At 37.4% G+C, this 24,454-nt stretch overlaps 2 protein-coding genes across 2 annotated transcripts in view; one reads left to right on the top strand and one right to left on the bottom strand.

The window, feature by feature from the left end:
* The window catches only part of LOC123663574 (flotillin-2), a 324,503-nt gene that overhangs the window by 244,692 nt on the left and 55,357 nt on the right, over positions 1-24,454 (bottom strand). The window lies entirely within an intron of this gene.
* Positions 11,024-13,002, top strand: LOC123663571 (glucose dehydrogenase [FAD, quinone]-like). The gene has a single exon (XM_045598243.1). It carries the CDS (start codon positions 11,024-11,026, stop codon positions 12,893-12,895), a length of 1,872 nt encoding a protein of 623 aa, XP_045454199.1. The 3' UTR covers positions 12,896-13,002.

Here is a 24,454-nt window from a genome sequence, read left to right as displayed (position 1 = left end):
GACGCTTCGAAGCCTATTTGAATACTTTTATTTTGATATTAATTTTAAAAGAATCGATAAATTATTACGGAAAAGAAAATGGCCTTACGAAAAACGCCGCGTCCGTAGTTAGGTACAAAGAAAATAATTGAATAGAGGAATAAGACGTGGCGACAGTAGAAACTTGGTTTTCTCCTTCTTGATTTATAAAAAAGTACCTGAAACAAGTTTAATATAGATTAAATATCTCACAAATAAATAAATAATTATCACATGCACACACGGTCGTCTGTTCCTACGGTAAGCAACTTAATGCTTGTGTTATATATATATATATAGGTATATTTATAGGTAACACCCGACTGATAGAGCAAACTTTTTTTATAATAGAAATAAAACATATATAAACAAACATAAATTATTATTACACCCAGGCTCAGACGATAATCGAACCCGCAACTCCTGGAACAGAAAAATGCTTTCTGCTACAAATTGCGCCAAAGGGCAAAGTTTAAACTAAAAGTAAGAAATACTGTATGTACTTTCATTGTTATTCATCGCCTTCACATATGACGTGTCTGGCTGTTTGTGAAGAAATCTATGCAAATCAGTAAGGTCAAGGTTTAACAGATGGCTTTAGTCATTCAGGAAAACAACTTATTACACTGAATTACAATTTACAAGTGAAATTTGTAATTCCTTTAATAAACGCAAACTTCTGGATATTCCGAAAAGTTTTAGACCAACATCAAGTGTCATCGGGAATAAAAATTTCAACAAGACAAACGTTGATCGACAATCATTTTTTACTGACTTCAAAAAAGGTGCAGGTTCTCAATTCCACTGTATATTCTGTTTAGGTACAGATTTTGATGATCCTTTTTTATACGAAAGCTGATGTTTGTCATTTAGTCCCATTCCAATATGATGCGTATTTACTTGACTATTTTTTCGTCTGCCTACATATGTATTACTGGTCCATGTCATTGAAGTCGTTTTGTTTTTCTTTTTTCATTTGTTCATCACATCAGCCTTTCGCAGTCCACTACTGGACATAGGCCTCCACAAGTACACGCCAAAAATCGCGTGAACTCATGTGTTTTGCCCATAGTCACCACGCTGGGCAGGCGGGTTGGTGACCACAGGGTTGGCTTTGTCGCACCGAAGACGTTGCTGCCAGTCTTCGGCCTGTGTATGTCAAATCAATCAATCAATTTTTCAATTGTTAGCAATCATAATTATTTATTTTAACATATATTTATATGTGTTCTTTTTTATATCTATTCATTAATAAAGGTTGCCTAGAAGAGATTGTTGTTTTAGCGATAAGGTCGGATTCGGTGTAAAAAAAAGTATATAGGTATACATAAATTCAGACTGATCAAATTGAAACTTAGCTGTCAAAAATATAGTAAAAAATTTAAACTGCATATCCTATAATCATTCACAAACGTGTCGTGACATTAATTTAATTTCATTTAATTTTATTTATTTATTTCATACGTACAAGAAACATACATTTTACTCGGTACAGCGAACACAAAATCACATTTACTGACATGCATATCAGTAACTAAGTGTTCACAAAATTCGCAAATTATGTAAACAATTATGAACGCTCACATGATCACGATTTTGGTCCAGTCTGTAACATCCCACGGCTGGGTCTCTTACTCCATGTAGGAGATGGAGGGGTGCTTAATTTACCACCCTGCTCACTGCTTGTTGGCGGATATGTTCCCTACTATCAGTAACAATCGCTATCCGGTGTGCATGTTAACAATCGGTACCGATGGCTTAACGTGCTTTTGGGGGCACGGTGACAGACACAAGGACAGACATCCAAATCGTAAAGAAATATATTTACAAATGCAAATATCGATTACGAGCGAGAATCGAATACGCAAATCGCCGCCAAACACGGCAACATAGTTGTCACATAATATTGCACATAGATATATTACTTCGCAAAACACGTATCGGCGGATTAAAACGCCAAAAAAAATCTGCTCACGCCATTGAAGGTATGCGGCGACGGCCTGGCGTCCCGCGATCCTGACACGTGTCCTGCTTAATTTGCAAAGTAAGCGACGCGTTCAAGGCGTCACGATTGTAATCGCAATGTAAATTGTCGAAATGGTGACACGTGGCTGTATCCACGTGTTACCAAGACTGTGGGTCAATGGCAATTTTTATACCATTTGGGTGGCAAATAAACGTAAAGATTACCATAGGCTATGGACGCCTGCAATACTAGAAACATCGCAACCCTCCCGAAGAGCCCTGGCTACCTTACTCACCACGGAAACAAAACAGTACTTGAAAGCAGTCGACTCTGATCTTATTTATTTATTCATTCTTAATGTACACCGAAATACAGACACATATAAAGAAAGATACAATACAAGATGTACAAAGGCGATCTTATACACAGATCTTCTAAAGAGCGATTTCTTCCAGATAACCTTTGGGAACTGGATACGATACAGTAGCAACGGTTAGAAGTGTGCAGATATTAAGGAGGAAAAATCAATAATATGTAACGTTAAAAAACATTGATTTTTGTATCGATCTTTTGTAAGGTTGAAGTATTTCCCCAGACGGGCTGCTCCACATTTTGAGCAGGATCATTTTTGGTGTGTCCTACTTCAGTTTCTGATAAAGGCCAACATTTGTTAAGATATCTGACACAGCTTTATCAAATATCGTTGAATAAATTACAACTTTTAGTTCGTCAGATTGTGAATAAAAAAAATCTATCAGATAAAGATGAATTTGATGGTGAAAAAAGATAAAATATATCAGAAAGTTTTATCCATTCCATCTGTTATATTTTATACAAATAGAGCCCTAATATTTAAAGAGAAAAGACTTAGTTTACTACACTGCTCCCTTTCGTGTTCGCGAACAATTCTCTATAACAGGTATATAACAGCGACTGGGTTTTACGTTCACACCAAAACACATTGGAATCAAAAACATAACACGATCACAAACATCTGCCCCGAGAGGGTCTACTCGCGCTAATACATAACAACGGTTCTTAGATAATAAGTCTATTTTGAAACAATAAGAAGAATCATTGCAACGATTTCGATCAAATGCAGGTGCAACGTTAAAAATCACCATCGATTACTCAACAATCTTACCTAACACTTTAAAACATCACTTATCAGCGAGATAAGAATAGAACGATGTATATAATGCAACGAACGTACATCATGACAACACAAACGCAATCGGATCCGATATGTCGACTTTGATCAACTCCGGTGAGTACTAACCGTTGCACTTTCTTAACATTTAAAACTGTAACGTTTTCATTTCATAAAGCACAGCTGGATTTTTAAACTCTTTGTCGATTTTTTTTCTCTCCAAAATTTACATTTCGAACCGAGGTTGACAGTAAAGTATCCAAAGCGTCGGGCATCTAAAAAACCGCGATAAAATCCGTAAAAGTTGTGTCATTGTAAGGTGGATCTCGAATCGGAAGGTTTTTGATGTGACAACGTCTAATATATCGATGAACGCCGGCTACATACACGAAAAAGGATAACTCATTGTCCCATTACGCTAATTGTACGCTCGTACCGCATCCATCTCTCTTCCACTCGATTGGCCTATACGTCCGAGGAGATGTTTTGTTATGACGTTGTTACGTTAACCTGTCGTCTGTAAACCAACTTTACAGACAACCAACTCTTTTTTGTTATACATATATTTGCTTGTTTTGTTATTTAAATGCTAGCGAGATCTAACTAGTAGATTTAGTGTCGGTTTTTTTTTTCTTGAGAACAAAAGAAAGAATCACTTTTGTTCGGGACATCACACAAATCGCAGACATTATTTTAACACAATAATAAGTAAATACAATTAATTAGAAAAAAAAACTCTCAACATGATATTAATCCTGTGTCGAAAATCCGAAAACACACACAAACATTTGCATAGGCTAGTTCCTGAAATTAGTGCATTCAAACAAACAAACAAACCTTTCAGCTTTATAATATTTGTATATATCATTAACGCACACAACATACAAACGACTTGTTCTCGAAAAACCACAGTGTCTATACTATCACGAACAAGATAATTATTAATAGGTATAATTACTCGTAATATTGCCAATTACTAACTGTACTGAGTGGCTACAGTACTAAAGAATATGGCCACCCCCTCTCTTCCCGTGGGTGTCGAAGAGGCGACTGAGGGATAACACGGTTCCGCTACCACCTTGGAACTTAAAAAGCCGACAGGTGGCGGGATAACAATCAAACTGCTGGCTTTGAAATACACAGGCCGAAGACGGGCAGCAGCGTCTTCGGTGCGACAAAGCCAGTACTGCGGTCACCAACCCGCCTGCCCAGCGTGGTGACTATGAGCAAAACACATGAGTTCACGTTATTTTTGGCGTAAACTCGTGGAGGCCTATGTCCAGCAGTGGACTGTATAGGCTGTAATGATGATTGCCAATTACGCGTAACGTACAAATCTCGAAAGTATACAATATACAATTATCATTTTAGCTTTATATCATGTTCATGCGCTTGTAAGAATCAAACAATCCCTTGATTCATCATTCCACGAACAGTCGCCCACGTTAAGCCACCGTCTAAGCCAATATAATTTCACCACAACCGTTAATACAAAATTATTTTAAAATTTTATTAATTTAAACTAGCTATCCCCGCGACTTCGTCCGCATGGATTGAAAAAAAAAATTGTTCAGTTCGCAGAGTAACATAATAAATAAATTTCTAAAATAAAAGTAGCATAAGTTACTTCTTATTACATCAGCTACCTGCCAGTGAAAGTCCCCTCAAAATCGGTCCAGCCGTTTCAGAGATTAGCCGAAACCAACAAACAGACAAATAGACAAAAATTATAAAAAATGGTATTTTGCTACAAGTACCGTGTTTACATTTATTACCTTTTTACATTTATTACTGCCAGCCCTGCGGTCACCAACCCGCCTGCCCAGCGTGGTGACTATGGGCAAAACACATGAGTTCACGTTATTTTTGGCGTAAACTTGTGGAGGCCTATGTCCAGCAGTGGACTGTATAGGCTGTAATGATGATATATACATATATACATATATACATAAGAGATAAATGTATTGTTTTTTTTTTTTTTTTTTTTACAAAAGCTATAGATTTGTATCGATACTCTTAATTCAATCCTATTTATCATAGATATATATGGATATACTCATATATATTTTATATTATCTGGCTTTCTGTATCTTAGGCACGATCACGTTATTCTAAATACTAAATGTATTTGAATGAAGCTTAACGTATTTTGAGTCCGGACTAAGGCTACTGTATATTTTTTATCATGAATTTAAGCACAGTTTTATATATATATATATATATGTGTGTGTGTATCTAATTTTATTACAAGTACGAAGACGTAATAAAAATAATTACCAAACCAAGGACGCAAAAAGTAACTTATAAATTCACAGCAACCACGCGTATCAAACGCGATGCCTTTCAATGACGTAAAATTATTAGTCCAAGATCCGAGCCTAAATCGACATACGACTTCGAGATGCACCCGATGGTACCTTTAATATAAGGAGGTGTAATATTCGGTGTGTAAACTATAGAGGGTAGAGGTAGGTGTATATATCAATAAGTTTCTTTGAAATTTTAGCGACTGAAATGTGGTGTCCTTTATTATTACACGGTATTCTAACCTCGGATATCTCTGTCACACACTTCCACTCGCGTCAGAATTTAAATCTTTAAAATTCGCTTCTTTTCTATTATCCAATCAAGTAAAAGTAACAGGCATCGACATGCCTGTTTATACCTGGCAACCCAGTCGTCCAGATAAATAATAGGCAAACCAACGGCTGCACATTCTATACGTTTCATACTTTAAGTCAGGATAAAATTTTCTTATTATCTTAATGTTGTTATTTTCAATTATAAATATATTTTTTTTAATTATTAAAAATAGTTAGTCCAGGGTATTTTTAGGCAACCCATTTTTAATATATTATCTGATATACTGAATCTATTATAAAATATGTTTTATTCTATTATCAGCTCGGTGAAGGTCGATTGGGTTCGGATCTTAGACTATTATATATTATTTAAACTAACATAATTAAAAAATACATACAAAAAATTACAATTAGAGGAAGATGTAAAAAGGCGATTTTATCGTAAAAAAAAATACGATTTAATTCAGCGTACAAATATTGTTTTATTAAAATAAAATAAATAACAATAGAATATATAAAATTATACATATATACATATATATATTGCTGTACGCTTTATGAAACGAACCGGCGAAGACGTGGTTTTTTGTTTTTACGTGGAAAAAATTAATATTCTCAAGTTTTGTTTTCATATTCAGTAAATAATATAGTGCTAAAGCATCAAGAAAGTATAGATGTAATGTATTAGTGTTAATATAGTGTTGTGATTCACTTTCGATGCAGGATTGCAAGTGAGCTACAATTGAAGATAGATTGGGTCAGTACCTACATAGCTATTTTTTGTATAAGATCTATAGAAAAATAAAATTTAATAAGCAACACAGGAAGCAAAAATTTAGTACGACTATTAATATTAATAATATAATAGACCCCACCAACAGATTTATACATTGGAGGTACTCGCGCATAAGGCTAAATGACTGTTTTAATTAGCACGCGATTTCGCTAAAAATATAATTATTTATTTAGCTGGACTTCGCATGGATGTATTTACTTGCGCGAAAAGGAGGGTGCACCGCAAATACATATTGATAGCGAAAAGAAATTAAACACTTTAAAACACTCAATGTGACTCGTAAATTATAATTAATTTTAGAATTTTAAAGTTTGCATATGCTTATTGTTGAACTGTTCTATTATTGTAAGATATAGATGAAATTTTTTTCGTTTCCGCTTTTGACTTAAATTTTATTTCACACATAAATATCAGTTCATACAATACACATTCACTTTCACACAAGTCCCTTTTGCAACATTATAAACTCATTAGGAAGTTACTAAGGTATAAATTTATAACCTCCTCCTTTTCTGAAATCGGTTAACAATTCCTTTATAATGTAATACATAACTGGCTCGTTGGTGCAGTTCATATAATATGCATGCGCAAGATCGAACCAAGTTGAAAAATAGTCGAACGGCAGACCATGGCAATAGCTAGGTTCTATAATGATGCCTAATGGAAGATGAGAACATGTTTTGTACATAACATCTCGCTTTCGACGACTGCAAAACTAGAAGCATCGTAAGCGCGTTACATACCCTTAACCCTCTCCAGGAGCTCTGGACCCAGGAGCCATCTTAGTCTCCACAGGAACACAACACTACTTCAGAGCAATATTATTTGGCTGTGGTCTTCTGTAGGGTTGAGGAGTTTTCCCAGACGGTCTGCTCCATGTTTTTGACAAGATATATTCAACATTTACTTATATTTATTTATTTTTTACTTAAGGCGAAGATCCTTTCCTCGGCACAAAACTTGACCTTCCTTTACGGGACGATAATTAGTGAGTGAATGACCGATTTTATTCAAATCTTTTGTTTTTTAACCGACTTCCAAAAAAGGAGGAGGTTCTCAATCCGACTGTATTTTTTTTCATGTATGTTACATCAGAACTTTTGATTGGGTGGAGCGATTTCGACAAATTTTCTTTTAATCGAAAGGTGGTGTGTGCCGATTGGTCCCATTTAAATTTATTTGAGATCTAACAACTACTTTTCGAGCTATATCTAATAATGCGTTTTTACATGACACTTTTTTCGTCGACCTACGTTGTATTATACCGCAGAACTTTCTACTGGATATACCGATTTTGATAATTCTTTTTTGTTGGAAAGGGGATATCCCTAGTTTGGTACCGTGATAAGGAAACCAGGATCTGATGATGGGATTCCAGAGAAATCGAGGGAAACTCTCGAAAATTCGGAATAACTTTTTACTGGGTGTACCGATTTTGATAATTTTTAATTTAATCGAAAGCTGATGTTTATCATGTGGTCCCATATAAATTTTATCGAGATCTGATAACTACTTTTTGAGTAATCTTTGATAACGCGTAGTTGCTTGACTATTTTTTCGCCGATCTACGTTGTATTACTTGTCGATGTAATTGAAGTCGGTTTTTTTTCGTTTGCGAGCAAACACAATTATTTCAATAATGTTTATCATCAAATACAAAACATACAACAAAGTTATAGCTACTGTTCAATTTAATCCAATAACATACTATATAACCCATTGTAGCATATAATAAATTGTAACAATATTACTGTTTTTATCATAGTAACATACACAATAATAACTTTATTATTTTATTGCGTAAGTTGTTAGTACAGGAGTATGTTTTATACTGCATTACGGTTGTTATGACGCGATAATGATGTAGGAAATGAAAATATTTATCACCAAGATTCAATGTTGCCTAAGGCTATATCATATGAGGTAAATAAAATATTAAAAAATCGTCATGTTTCTTATAAATTAGTTGGATTCGGATAACTTCGTACCGGTAAAACGATTGTGCTAACGAAATGATAAAATTGAAAATTAAAAAAAAAGAACATTTTTGTTAACTACACGTGATTAACAGTTCATGGGACATGACAACGCCTGTCGGCTCAAATATAGTTTATAGCACAAATTTATACAGAACGCATCGCACAAAGCTATCTTAATTTTAATTTGACGGTAACCATATTGGTTCACGAGCCAGACACAAAGTATAAAGATTAGAATTAAAAGGTTAATACCATATCAAATGGTAAATCATCGTCATCATCATCACATCGGCCTATCGCAGTCCACCACTGGACATAGGCCTCCACAAGTTCAAGCCAAAAATAGCGTGAACTCGTGTGTTTTGCCCATAGTCACCGCGCTGGGTAGGCGGGTTGGTGACCGCAGGGCTGACTTTGTCGCACCGAAGACGCTGCTGCCCGTCTTCGACCTGTGTATTTCAAAGCCAGCAGTTGGAACAGTAACATAGGTTAAGTGTACGTTGTAAGTAGAACATAAGTGTACATATATGGTAACTAGGAAATAAGTGTACATATATGATAACTAGCAAATAAGTGTAAATATAGACATAGATAAGAAAAATAATAATGTTAGAATTTAGAAAGCAATTATGTGTATACTTCTGCATAAGCAGTATTTAGTAAGGAAAAAAAAACCGTCAGCGTCGGACCACGTCCTAGTTTTACTAGGCAGTCACAGGACTGTCGATCTGTAGTATAATAAGTAGAAAAATCGCCTGTGGTATTATAATGCATGCATGATAAACAAAGGCACGGGCATGTTGAGCCCGTGGATCAAAAATTTATAAATAAATAAAAAAAAAGCCAGCAGTTGGATGGTTATCCCGCCACCGGTCGGCTTTTTAAATTCCAAGGTGATAGCGGAACTGTGTTATCCCTTAGTCGCCTCTTACGACAGCCACGGGAAGAGAGGGGGTGACTATGTTCTTTAGTACCGTAGCCACACCATAGTTATAAAATTATTAGTTAATGTAATTTTATCTATTAAAATTACACATTGAAATTAGCGTGATGATGTCGGACGGGTTGGTGACCGCAGGCAAATGGTAAATAAACGAATCAAATAACGCCATCTATCGGAACTCTATTGGGTTCTGATAGATGGCGTTACGAGAAACGTAACGAGGTCATTCGTTCATTAGATTTTACTCCTCATATTTTTTTCATACCGGGGCCTTATACTATAATCGATTTTTAACTCCAAAAACTCCTTAAGGATGATGACCACGATCTTTAAAAATATATTTGTCTTTTTCTCGCAAGAGACGTTGCAGGATAAAACGTTACTCCCAGGGGTTGTCGGGTCACTGATCAGCGGTAATGTTTCACACGTTTTCACTCACAACATTTATGTCATACTTCCGACCTCATATATTTAGAAATAAACTCCAGAACGTATAATTTAATCAAATACTTTTAGTTACTGTACCTAGAGAATGCTATGAAACTAAATGAGCAACAGAATAATAGATACAGTTAAACGGTCATGGACAGATAATTACAGCTAATTAAGGAAAACTCGTCATGTAACCTAGAAACGAAAAACCTTAGCTACACTATCACAAAATAAATACTTTGATATACATTAATTATAAAATATTTCAAAAAAAAAAAACGATTCTCGCGATTATAATACTTTTATAAAAGACTTTTTTTTCATGACTCTTCTTGAAATATTATTATGTCTTGACTTGTTATGAAAACATTTTTTTATTCGCAAGCTGGTGTTTGTCGTTTTACCCCCATTTAGATTTGATCGAGACCTGATAAGCAGTTTATGAGTTATCCCTTATAATATGTATTTGATTTCTCATTATATTACTGGTAGATATTAAATAATAATAAATAAACACCTCACAGTCAACGGCCCAAGGATTAGCTCCTGTGTTGAGGGTTCGGAAAAACACAATACACAAGCACAAACGATGTAAATTGAACTGGATTTTTTTTTCTTTTGGGAGCAAACAATTATAACTAATGTAGGGCATCGAAGATAATATCCTGCTCAAAATCTGGAGCAGCCGGACTGGGGAAATACCTCAACATTACAGAAGATCAGAGCTAAATAATACAGCTTTCAAGCAGTGTTGTGTTCTTGTGATGAGTGAGGTGACCAGAGGTCCTGGGGGTTGAGGGTAAGGTTGGCAACGCGTTTGCGATGCTTATAGTGTTGCAGACATCTGAAGCAGCGGTAATCGCTTAGGTACCATCAAGTGAGCCGTACGCTTGTTTGCTTGATTTGCTTATTTGATTATATTTTTAATTAATTTGATTACCCAAATATTTATTTGCGAATTGCAGATAATATCGAAAAAATCCCTTATTGAAATTTGCAATGATTCATAAAGCGAAAGAAAATAAATGAAAGGCGAAAGCACTAAGTCGGAAAAATTTCAAATTGAATAAAACACTTTACACGCTTAGTTAATACTAATAGTAAATTATAGACTTGTATTCAACTGGTGTAGTAACATGCATTTCATTTCATTTCAGATGAAGAGTCATCGTCGAACGCCGACATTAAGGACGGCGCTATGGGTGTTCTTCATAATTGTAATACCTACCGACACGCAAGACGCAGATCCTATCACATCTCTAATAAATTTTATTCAAGAAGGCACGAGTCAATTAGATAATGAACCTCCCGATCAAACAAACCTTTTCTCCGAATACGACTTCATAGTAGTCGGTGCAGGTACCGCGGGATGTGTGATAGCTAATAGACTGACTGAAATACCCGACTGGAAAGTCTTACTGGTAGAAGCTGGTTACAATGAGAACTTCGTTATGGACATACCACTTCTCGCAAATTATCTCCAATTTACAACCGCTAATTGGAAGTATAAAACGAAACCATCCGATAAATATTGCGCAGGATTCGAGAATAAACAATGCAACTGGCCACGTGGTAAAGTTATCGGTGGATCTAGCGTATTAAACTATATGATTTATACCAGAGGAGCGGCACAGGATTATAATAATTGGGAAGCAATGGGTAACGATGGTTGGGGATGGGACGACGTTCTACCTTATTTCAAAAAAATCGAACAGTATAACATACCTACACAAAACGACTCAGTTTACCACGGACACAACGGGTACTTAAACGTTGAATATGCTCCTTTTCGTACTGACAAGGGTAAAGCGTGGGTCAAAGCAGCTCAAGAATTAGGATTTAAGTATAATGACTATAATGGAGCCAATCCTGGCGGTGTATCATTTTTACAGCTTTCGATGAAGAATGGAACAAGGCATAGTTCTAGTCGAGCATATCTTCACCCAATCAATAAGAGAAAAAATCTTTACGTATCTAAAATGACCATGGTCACTAAACTTATATTAGATTCGACCCAAACGAAAGTAGTAGGCGTTGAATTAGAAAAACGTGGTAAAAAGTACAAAATTTTAGCTAAGAAAGAAGTCATAGTATCTGCTGGTACTATTAATTCACCGCAACTATTAATGCTGTCTGGAATAGGACCAAGAGACCACTTGAACTCTTTGAACATTCCTGTTGTTAAAGACTTACCAGTTGGATACAATTTAATGGATCACATTGCCGCTGGCGGTGTTCAATTTATGGTACAACAAAGCAATTTTAGTCTAAGTTCACAATATATATTGAATCACTTAGATGTCGTATTTAAATGGATGGGTAATCATAAGGGTCCGCTTTCAATCCCAGGTGGATGTGAAGCTTTAGTTTTTTTGAATTTAAAGGACAAATTTAATGTAACCGAATGGCCTGATTTGGAACTTCTATTTATAAGCGGTGGACTAAATTCTAATTCTTTATTGCCGCGAAATTTTGGTTTTGATGAACAAATTTATTCAGAAACCTACGGTCCGTTGGGTAATCATGATCTCTTCATGGTACTTCCTATGCTCATGCGACCCAAGTCAAGAGGAAGGGTTATGTTACGAAGCAGAAACCCTAAAATACATCCCACCTTAATTCCAAACTACTTTGAGTTTCCAGAAGATGTAAAGAAGATAGTGGAAGGAATAAAATTAGCTATAGAAATTTCAAGACAGTCGTCAATGAAAAAAATAGGAACGAAATTGTATGATGTACCCATAGAAGACTGTTTAAAGTATGGACCGTTTGGTAGTGATGCGTATTTCGCGTGTCAAGCAAAAATGTTTACTTTTACTATTTATCACCAAAGCGGAACTTGCAAGATGGGCGCTGAAAGTGACCCTACGTCAGTAGTAGATTCTAAATTAAAAGTGCATGGCATCTCAAGCTTAAGAGTTATAGACGCTAGCATAATGCCTGAAATAGTATCAAGTCACACAAATGCCCCTACATACATGATAGCAGAAAAGGGCGCGGACATGATAAAGAGAGATTGGGGACAATAGATTTAGCCATCGATATTATACAAAGCATGAATGTGATTTTACTTTAAGATTTATTGTATAAGTTAGTTGTTAAAAATATTTATTAATAAAGACAACGCTCAAAATAAGTAAAAGAATTAATTTCGCAATATTTAATATTAATGTATCTAATACAATAATAATAAAAAAACTCGCTATATAATTTGTCCAAAAATATTTTACAACGATAATAGCGACAAAAAAAAACAACGATCTATCTAGTATAGATACTAACACTAACTTTTTTCAAGAGCAACGTAATTAAATGCTGTCATAAACATTAAACAGTTAATATCTATTGTAATACACTCGTAAATAATTCTTCTGTACGTGTGTTGTTTTGGTGACAACCAAAACTTCAGAAAATGTAATTGGACCCCGTAGGTAGCACTGCTGCCAGTATGTAAATTGAAGGTGCTATTAAGCCAGTAATGCTGTGATGGCCGCTAGGGCCAACAGGATACTTTGTTTGGAAAAAAAAAACATATAACCTAAAAATGTTGAGTAAAATCTATGGTAAGCAATGTCTTCATCGAATACTTCAATTTTGGCGAAAGGCTGATTAATTTTATTCACAACACTGACTATCACAACAGCTGTCACGGTTCCGAACCCTACTCATGACAATTGTTTATATAGAAAATGTAGATGTATTTTGCGGTCTGGACACAAACATATAGATATGTATTTATGTCCCATTTATCTTTTCAGACTCCCGACACAGAATCCTTGTGTTACTGAAAGACGTTTAGTTTGAGACTTTTATTTGCATAAATAAAAATTAGTTGCTAAATAGATCGCTAACCGCAAAACTCTAAAACATCAACGATTTGGATCATAGATGGTTCTTATGGTATAGTGAATTAGCAAAAAGGCTTATAATAGAAGATCCTATATAAAAACGAACTTCACCCACATGCTTAATAGATGAAATGTATTTTATATTTATTTTAATAAATTATAGAAAAAAAATCGCGAAAGCGTTTACTGAAAAATTCCTGGTCACGCCACATTTAATTCAAAAATAAAAATTTTATTTTTATTTATATTTGCATATCATCATTCATCATCATCATCATTTCACCCGATGAACAGGGATGTAAATGCATATATTAAAGAATAAATTTTAGTACCTATCGAGAGTATGAAGGCTGTAGAAAATGCAAACTTTGGGTCATCTATTATTTTCCTAGCATAGCTACTGGGTGGCGGCATGTATAAGCAAGTATGTTATATACTTTGTACGCGTGGAATTTAAAAAAATAGGTAATTTTCACTTCGCATAGTTATAAAATAAAAATAAAAAATCTAAAATAAAAGTAGCCTAAGTTACTCCTCATTACATCAACTATCTGCCAGTGAAAGTCCCGTCAAAATCGGTCCAGCCGTTTCAGAGATTAGCCGGAACAAACAGACGGACAGACAAAAATTGTAAAAATTGTTATTTTGGTATATATACCGTGTATACATCCATATGCATTTAGTAAAAAGCGGTTATTTTAATATTACAAACAGACACTCGAATTTTATTTATTTGTATAGATAGATTGGTACTAGTTACTTACCCACATATTTAATAAATAAATCTTAGATTAAAATAAGCGCTGTTTCATTGCGAATACGATGACACGGGATTATCTAAAGATCTGTTTCGAATGTCGGTTGGCGATAATAATATTAACTGTACAGGAATTTACCAGCCAACCCTTTCGCGACTAAAGAAGACAATTATTTAATTATTTACAGGTGAAGATCGTGTTCTGTTTGGATCTTGACTATTACCAAATTAGGAAATGTCAGGAAATGTAACGATTTTATAAAATGATCGCAAAATAACACATCATCTTACGTCGAAAAATTAGTTTATCTTCATCTCTGAGATCCTTTGGTGATATATTCTTTAATTTTATTGAATAAAAAACTTTTAAATGTATGGTAGTTTTGACGTGAAGATATAACAAATAGTTGTAAAGGTTTCAATCTTTTATTCAAATACATGTAGTTACCACCAACCTCTAAGCAACAATATCGAAGAACGCTTAGTAAAAAGCACAAAAAAAAATTGATGGCCATTTTTGACGGACAACTACAATGGAAAAATCAGTCATGAAATAAGGATTAATGTAGGAATATGGACGTCTGCTTTCAATTTATCGATTTACACCTATTTTTTAGTATATATTTATTCCTAAATTCGCGATTACCATTACTTTTAGACGACACCAGAAGCATCGCAAGCGCGTTGCCGACCCTATTCCTAATTCCCCCAAAGCTTTGGTCACCTTACTCACCAAAAGGAACACAATACTGCTTGAAAACAGTATTATTTAGCTGTGATCTTCTGTAAGGTCGAGGTACTACGCCAGTTATGTTGCTCCATATTTTGAGCGGGAAATTTCCTGCTGTGCCCTACCTCAGTTAAAATTATCGGTTATTGACGAGGAAGAGACTGGATCGATATAATATTAGAAAAGTGAAAAACATTATCGATTCAAAATGGAAAAAAATCACACCAAACCAAAATTATTTCAAAATTAGGAAAAATTATTGAATCTCTAGATATGCACAGTTCTTATAAATACTTAATACCTACCTCAGTCACTTAAATAGATTTTTTTTTATAAGAACGTTTATCGTTTTATTTAAAAATATATTTACCATTTATCAAACACTTTTATATAATTGTAATTTTTTTTTATAATCATAAATACTAGTGGTCGCCCAGTGGTCGAAATTCGACCATAATTAATTTAAATTATGTATAAGTTTGGACATTATTAAAGTTCTCTTGTCAAAGACTATACTTCTATAATAATAAACAAAGAGTATATATGCGCGTGTAAGCCATGAGTGTCTGTAATGTTTTTTTTTTTTTTATCATTGATCCAGTGTATTTTTTATGCATAATATTAAACAAATATAAGCATTCAACACTCCTTCTCTATGTAAACTGTAATTGTGCGAAATTTCATCCTTCGTCCGCGCAATTTTCGTAAAAAGGTGTACAAGGTTTTTGCTTCACGTATTAGGGGAGAGTTGGGCAATTATACACGGTCGTAAGAGACGCCATGGACAGAGACCGGTGGAGGCACATCATCCGCTCCAGATGCAACCCTGATGCTGACCACGATCCTCAGACATGAGGGACCGACAAGAGAGAGGGCAATGGGAGTCACCCTCATATCCACGAAACAGTACATGCGAGTTACGCGTAAACAGCGTCTTTACCCCCCGCTCTGGCCCTTGGCGTAGCCCCGAACGAGTTGCGCTAGTCAGCGCCCGCGCCACTGAGAAACTACCGTTTTTTGTTTTTGTGCTCCGCTGATGTAATTTTTAGACAGACTTAGCAAGTTGAAGTGGCAGTGGGCTGGTCATCTGTGTCGCAGGACCGATGGCCGTTGGAGTAGACGGGTCCTAGAGTGGAGATCGCGTCTTGGCAAACGCAGTGTGGGACGTCCTCCGGCCCGTTGGACCGACGATCTACGTAAGATTGCCGGTGTAGGCTGGATGAGGATTGCGGAAGACCGGGATGTGTGGCGCGAGCTTGGGGAGGCCTATGTCCAGCAGTGGACTGCGATAGGCTGAAGTGTGTGATGTAATTTTACGTCAATGCAAATTAGTGTCGAATATCCTGCAGTATTTGATTAAGACATTTAGACGTACTTAGTTACACGTTCAAAATCTTGATATGCAATTCAGATTACATCAGTGTATTAAAGGTTTTTTTTATTTTAATTTTTTTATCCTTAGTTCGTTGTGGGTAATGAGAGTTAGGTGACTCTCATTACCCGCATGTGATCACTATTGGCCGCATCTTTGCATGTTTGGTGTACGTTATTATTATTTATTTTTAGATGCCGAAAGTACGAGTCAGGACAACTGAAAAAGCTTCCTGGTCTTCTTATAGCCTGGAAAAAGCTTACAGATACAGCTTATTGATGGGGGTTCTTCTATTAGAAAAACTGCTAAATTAATATTAATCTCTTTTTCAAATGCTCAGACAACGGTTGGATCAATGAGCATCTCTTTGTTGAATGGTTGATACGTTTTAAACAGCACATTAAGCCGTTTGCAGATGAGACCGCTGCTATCCAAGATTGCGATGAATCTCTCGCAGCTACCAGTACGATATTCCCAGCTCTTCAAAAGAAATTCACTCACCAGTTCTGAGCACTTTAAAACAAAATTCACCAGCTCTAAGGATGTCTAACCAATTAGTATTCTCACTTGATTCTGAACCAGATGTTGCACCACCAGTTCCTGGCACACCAAACCAAATCAGTACTGCATTGCATGATTTAATCAAGTTGCCAGAGAAAACACCTGTTATTAATACAAGACATGGCCGAAAGAAGCAACACGCTACAATTTTAACTTCAACACCAATAAAAGAAACTCTGTCAGAGAAAGAAAATAATAAATTAAAGAAAAAAGGTGACAAAGGAAAAGAAAAGAAATGGAAAGGCAAAGGACGGGGAAAAAGACTAAAGATACAGAAGAAGGGTGCTGAAAAGGCAAAGCGCCAAGTATTACAAGAATCGAACGAAACTTCTGTACCAGATGTTGACACTGACAACTTATGCCAGGATGATGAGGATAACGAAACAGTAGATGCTGGAAACAGATGCCTAGTATGCGATGAATCCGGAAGAAAAATGAGATGTGGATGGAACTCAGCTGAAGGTTATGTTTGCGATATGTGCTAGATTCGTTTTGACTCCGATTCCCCCCAGGGTGATCACCATTACCCCTATGTCGGTGTAATGGGAGTCAAATCTTTTTTTTTTCTTTCTTTTATAATTTCCAAAGTTGATTGCCAAAGTGACTGAAATTGATCTCTAATGATAGTTCAATAAATAAATTATGTTTAAGGGCGGTTTCAATAAACACTTATTTTTTAATTACAATTTTATTTGAATTCTCGCTTAAGTGATCCTCATTACCCTCTTTTACCCTAATATATAGAAAATAATAATAATAAAATTAGAAATTTAATAGTTTTTTCTTATTTTATGACAAACACCTCACCTCGATTCAAGCTTACGTTTGTTAATTACAAATAATAGAAATTACTCGTGATGAAGAGCATCGCATATATTTTATTGATTATTTCTGTAAAAAAATGATTATTAATAATTTAATTTAAAATTACTTGACGATATTTTAGAAAATTACTTAATTTAAGGGCACCTAAATTAATAAAGGTTTCTGTAATCCAGAATTCCTCATTAAATTTGGTGTACGCGTAGATACAAATCCTTACAAATTTTAATAGCAATACTTATGAAGATAACTTTGCGTTTTATTAGCATGAGTGTAAACAGATTAAAAATGAAGTAAACTAAAATTCAGAATTGAATGAGGCATATAAACTTGTATATTTACTTAACCATAATATAATAATAAAAAAACACATATATAGCTTTAAATTGAGGTATAACATGCTTTTTCCATAACTAGTTTTCAAACCTTTCGCAGGAATCACATTGTCGTGATAAAAACCGCATGAAAATACGTTTAATGGCTTTTGAGTTTATCGCGACAACAGTTCGACAGTATGTCATATTTTACGATGCACAGCTAACTCCAATGTTATCTGGATGAATATTATTATTATTATTAATATATTACATATATATTTATACTTTTTGATACGTATCAAGGCTATTAAGTAAAAAAAGAATGAAGAAAGAAGTAAAACTTACGAAACGTAACTCTCTGTATATCTTCACTAACTTATCTCCCTCTCTACTTCCATTCGCCTCTCCCTATCACACTTTTCGTAACGCTTTCATCACGCATTCACCAGCTTACTCCCCGATTCAAGCGTGCGTAAAGAAGATTTACAAAAATTAATAAATTTTTAATATAGAATTGCCTGAACGAAAATGATTGCAAATTGATCAACTGAACTGCATTACTTTATATGTAGGTGTTACTTTTCTACGCCTGAAACAAAATAATAGCAAACATTGTTTTTAGGACAACCAGCTGACCCGGTCACCTTCGTACCGCAATTTTTTTCATAACCATTTTGTTTTTTTTTTATTAAATTTGTTTTAAAGAAACGTTTTTTTTTTCTTTTGACCCAGGGGTAATTACTTTGGATACACCCAAGCACGGCGGAGCCGAGCGTTATGTCGTACTAGCACCGACCAAAACCCCTGAGGTGTGCCTTCGTCGCGCTTATGGCGGAATCGTAGGAAAACAAGAGAAAAGAATTATTCAATTTGATTAAGTCGATAGAAGCTATGCTCGTACATACATTTCTAAAAACGCTGATGCATATATATGTATATACAAAATACTAACCTATCAGGTTAATGTACCCTAACTATGTCAATGCCACGACCGAGCACCAGAAACGGTACAATTTTATATTAGAAATAAATCGATATATACTGCTTTTCTATCGAGTTTTATTGCCTCTACAATATTTTATCCCTATTTTCTTAACCTATTGCACCCCCAAGTGCTGAAGTCGACATACGGTCTAGGAATGCCTACCCGGGCGTCCTTGATATCACCCGTAAATGGGTTCCCCTGCGATACCAAAAAAACTATTGTTAGTATATAAATTTGAAATTCTAACAATGATTAAAATATATGATTTTTATGATATGTTTATTCGTTTAATACCGGAACAGTACAAAGATGGCGACACCATCTCCCAAATAGTTAATACGATTTTTCTGATTGGTCTGTCGCCATCTTTGTAATCAAATAGCGAATTTGTTGTAAAAAGGTTAAAGGTTAAAGAACTTTATTCTCAAAAAGACAATGTCACTTACATGAGAACAATACACTACAATAAAAGTAAAACATACATATCGTCGTCTTATAAATCCTAGTGCTCAATTAACGAATAGTTTAAATGGTTTCTTCTAACGATAAAGTGTTATTGAGAATATATTGCGAAAGCCGAGATTTAAATTCGTTAACTGAGCTTACATCTTTTATTAGACGAGGTATGTAATTTGTTGTAAAGCTGTGCTCTCCTTCTTAGGCAGAACCAATAAGCTGGGTCGTCGATTGCTGCGCTTCGTGATACGTTTTATAAAGGACAAATTTGAACGAATAGATTTACTGATAATTTTTTTTTATTAAAATACAGGAATTATATATATAAAGTTTTCGTAGGTTCATGATTTTAGTTTCTTTATAAATTTTAATTGTAGATGTGTAATATGGATATCGAAATAGTATTTTTATTATTTTGTTTTGTTTTCTTTGAAGCTCTTGTAATTTTGTTTTGGAGGAATTACCCCATACTTCAATCAAATATAACAAATGCGACTTAACCAATGAGTTGTATATAGAATGGCGTAATGTTTGAGGAATGCACTGAGAGATATTTTTTAGGCATATGATCAAAGAGGACATTTTTTTTTAATATGATCTATATGGTTATTAAAACTTAACTGGTTATCCAATCTTAAGCCAAGGTACTTTTCACAGGTTTTTTCTTCAATTGGAGTATTATGAACTGTTAGTGGATTGTGTTGTGAAATAATTTTATTTTTTGGTTTAAAGATAATATAACACGTTTTGGAAGCATTTATAGTTAATAAATTATGATTGTTATGAACCAAATGTAGCAACACTAAACTATTATATTATCTATGACAGTTAGTATAGTTTACGAAATGGTTTTATCTATGAGCTGTCATTCGTCACCTTTTGAATTTAAAGTTTGCATCGTTTTTGCGGTCTCCGTATAAAAGTTACGCTTTTGTTTGTACTTGTTCGTTCTCGCGAAAAATTATCGCCTTTTGTTGATCGAACCATCCTTTGTTGTTTGAAGTAATTTAATTGTTAATAGCAAATTGTATTCCTTGTATTCCTTGTTGAATTATTGTGAAAAACGTGAGGGAACTACACCGAACAACGGCCATTTTGATTGCTGGTTCCTGCTTCAGCCCGCCACTTCAGTTAAGTATAATTGATTAGCATTAGACGTAATGATTGGCCAATTATAGTTTGATGTTAATTAAGTTATACCTGGCGAGGCTTCACCGAACAGTATTCAGTGAAACTAAGGTAGGATTTTTATTTAAGACATTGAGTGTTAGCTCTGCGTACTGCAGACAATTGTTCGTCCCGTTCGTACCTGAGATCACGCTTCCACTCGTTTTCAATATACTCCAGGTCGGACGTAACAAGTTTTGGTAGCAGAGCGTGGTTAACTTATTGTTGCTCAGTTTATTATATTGTATGAATAAGTTAGGTCACAATTTGTTTAATTCTTTCTTTATTAAAATATTATATTTAGATACTTAAGGTCTAATATTTGGATTTGAGTTAATAACAGCTGTTGTCTTATGCTTTATTGAAGGTTAATTTCTTATAAATACTCTTGTTTGTTAGTATAAGATTAGAAATAGCTGTTTAAATGGGTATTTATCAGTAAATTTATTAATTTGTTGAGTAAATTGTGTTATTGCTTTGAATCTAGTTTGTTGAAATATTAGATTAAAAAAAAACTTAGTTTTAATTTTTTCTTGTATTATTACTGAAGTTATTTAAGATTTTATACTTGATTTCAATTCAGTGATAGCAGTTGTTTCATTGGAATTAATTTGATTATTGTTTGTTGTTACTGTTGTTATATCTGTGCCTTTGAAGATGACTTCGACCGCGGTCACCATGGTCCGTGAATCTTGTTCAGGAATCACAGCTCAACTGAGATGGTTCAGTTCAGCGGTCGCCTTGGTGAATAGGGAAGACCGCACGGAGGCCTTAATAGACAGGTACGAGAAATGCCCGGCTCGACTTGAACAGGTCGAGACTCTGTACCAGCGCCTCCTTCTGCACCTTGACGATGTGCCAATGGAGTCGCTTCCGAAGGAGCGACGGGAGCAAGTCCACGAGGACTACGTCCAAATTTTGGGCCTCGCCGATGAAATCTCCCAACGCGCCCGGGAGATCTTAGCCTCGCGCGCCGGAGTACCGCCTACAAGGGCCTCTTTGAAGACTCCCGTGGGCCTTTTGACCCGACTGCCTAACCTGGATCTCCCCCATTTCGATGGTCGACTCGACGCGTGGATGGGTTTCATCGGCCTGTTCGAAAGCCTTGTGGACTCTAGGGAGGATTTGAGCCTGTCCCAAAAGCTGGCCTACCTGCTCTCAGTGCTGGATGGAGAGGCAAGAGAATTGGTGCAGCACCTCCCGATTTGTGAAGGGAGCTATGCGGTCGCGCGGTCATTACTCACCAAGCGCTACCAAAACCAGCGCTGTCTGGCCGATGCTCATATCGACCAGATAATGGACATTCCTGTCGTGAGTAATACCGCCCAGTTGAGGACCAAGATGCTTAACCCCCTCGTTGCAGCTACCAATGCTCTTAGCCGCTTGGGCCTGCCGGTTGACCAGTCGTCATACTGGTTGGTGCGTATTATGCTCAAGCGGTTGCCGGTGTCCCTGAGAGCACGTTTTGAACAGGCGCACACTAGGGATGAGGCATCTCCTCTCCCTAGTTATGAGCAATTGTTGGCGTTCCTGGAGAATGAGTGTCGCATGGGCGACGTTATGGATGCGCCGGTGGGACTATCAAGCTCCGGACCCACCAACAAACGGCGCACTGCTCAAATGGCGCCAAAGGGAAGGGCGTCCCCCCGCTTTGCAGTCGCGCAGGCTGCGCGACCGGTCTGCCGGTTCTGTAAGTCCCGGGGGCACCGAACGATGCAGTGCCCGGACTTTGTAGCGTTGCATGTGGCCTCTCGTAGGCGGATTGCTAAGGCCCGAGGCTGGTGTTTCTCCTGCCTGGGGGACCACTTTCAGCGCGCTTGCCCCGACATGCACCCGTGTCCTGTTTGTGGAGGGCAACATTTAAAGGTGCTGTGCGCCAACGCAAATGGCCGCCGCGACCACCCGGGGTCGCCTTCGGGCGGGTATGAGAGCGGACACCGGGCTCAGTCCCGCAATTTGGAGTCCGGCTCACCTCCCCCCCGCCACGCAGATTGTGCTGCTGTGGATCGCCGACATGATTCGGCGCGCAGCCCCACGGGCGGGTATGGAAGGGGGCCTCGGGTTCAATCCCGCACCTTTGTGCCCCGTTCGCCCTCACCGCACCCTCGTGACCTATCACGGTCACCTCCAGTCATTTACCACGATTACCGTGACGCACGTCCGGTACGATTGCCGTCCCCCCCTCTGGCGAAGCGTCCCCGTTTGGAGCCGCGCAACCCTCAGTACGGACGCTCCCGGCGCTACGAACCGCCGACTATGGCTCGTGGCAGTCGCCATCGAGAGGAGGGCGAGTTTAAACCACTCCCTCGTTTTGATGTGCCGTCCCGGGACAGCGGCGATAGATCGCCGCCACGCCAACATTAGGATGTTGGCGTCTGCCCCCGCTATGCACCACCCCCTTTTGAGACCGTCCTCTTGCCCACGGCCTATGTCCGGGTCTGGGGACGGACGGGCGCCTCGGTTGTAGTCCGAGCAATATTGGACACAGGCTCACAAGGGTGCATAGCCTCGTCTTGGTTGGTGGGGCAGACTGGCCTGAATATTAAAAAGTATTCAGATGTAATAAGAGGTGTCGGGAACGCCCCTGTAACCACGGTTGAGGGCCACGTTTCGTTTGAGTTCTCGCCCTCAAATTCTCCACGCCCGACGCTGAGATCGTCGGCCATTGTGATGGAGAACATCTTGGGCAGTCACCCGCAAGTTCGGTTGTCTGCGGATGCGGTAAAATTGACCGCCGATTTGGACTTGGCTGACCCTAAATTCGACCTACCTGGCACGGTCGATTTGTTGCTTGGCGCCGATGTACTGGGCAAAATATTACTCGGTAAGGATCGTGTTTTGCAGCCAGGTGGCTTAGTAGCCCTCCGGACCATATTTGGGTTCGCATTGATGGGGCCTGTATTGAGGGCTCCCCCTCCTGCTGAACCTGGAACGGCTTTGATGGTGGGCTCCGCCCTCTCTGACGCCGTGCAGAGATTTTGGGAAGTGGAAGAGCCACCACATGCACCCCGCTCTGATCCGGAACACGAGGAGTGTGAACTGTTCTACCAGAACAACACTAGCTACCTCCGTTCTGGCCGGATCATGACAAGATTGCCCTTTCTCGCCGTACGGCCGCCCCTTGGAGACTCGCGGCCTACTGCAGAGAAGCGTTTGTTGGCAATGGAACGCCGCATGAGCAGGGACCCGCTACTCAAAGAGAAGTATATTGACTTCATGCGGGAGTATGAGAATTTGGGACACATGTCTGTGTCAAAACTTGACTGGCGCTCGACGGAGCATTTTTTCCTCCCGCATCATGCTGTGATAAAGCCGTCAAGTGGCAAGCTGCGCACAGTATTTGATGGTTCTGCGCAGACCACATCGGGAGTGTCCTTGAACCAGTGTCTTCATTCTGGTCCCAAATTGCTTAAGGACCTTTGTGACGTCATCACGCGGTTTCGGCGTCACCAATTCGTTTTCGTAGCTGACATCAAGATGATGTTCAGGCAAACGGTAATCCACCCTGATGATCGCCGATACCAGTTGATATTGTGGCGGGAAAACCCGCAAGATCCCTTGCTTGTCTACGAA

This window comes from Melitaea cinxia, chromosome 20 (assembly GCF_905220565.1).
Source record: "Melitaea cinxia chromosome 20, ilMelCinx1.1, whole genome shotgun sequence".
Lineage (NCBI taxonomy): Eukaryota > Metazoa > Arthropoda > Insecta > Lepidoptera > Nymphalidae > Melitaea > Melitaea cinxia.
The sequence above is the reverse complement of the archived record's forward strand: the minus strand, read 5'-3'. Positions and strand labels throughout refer to the sequence as shown.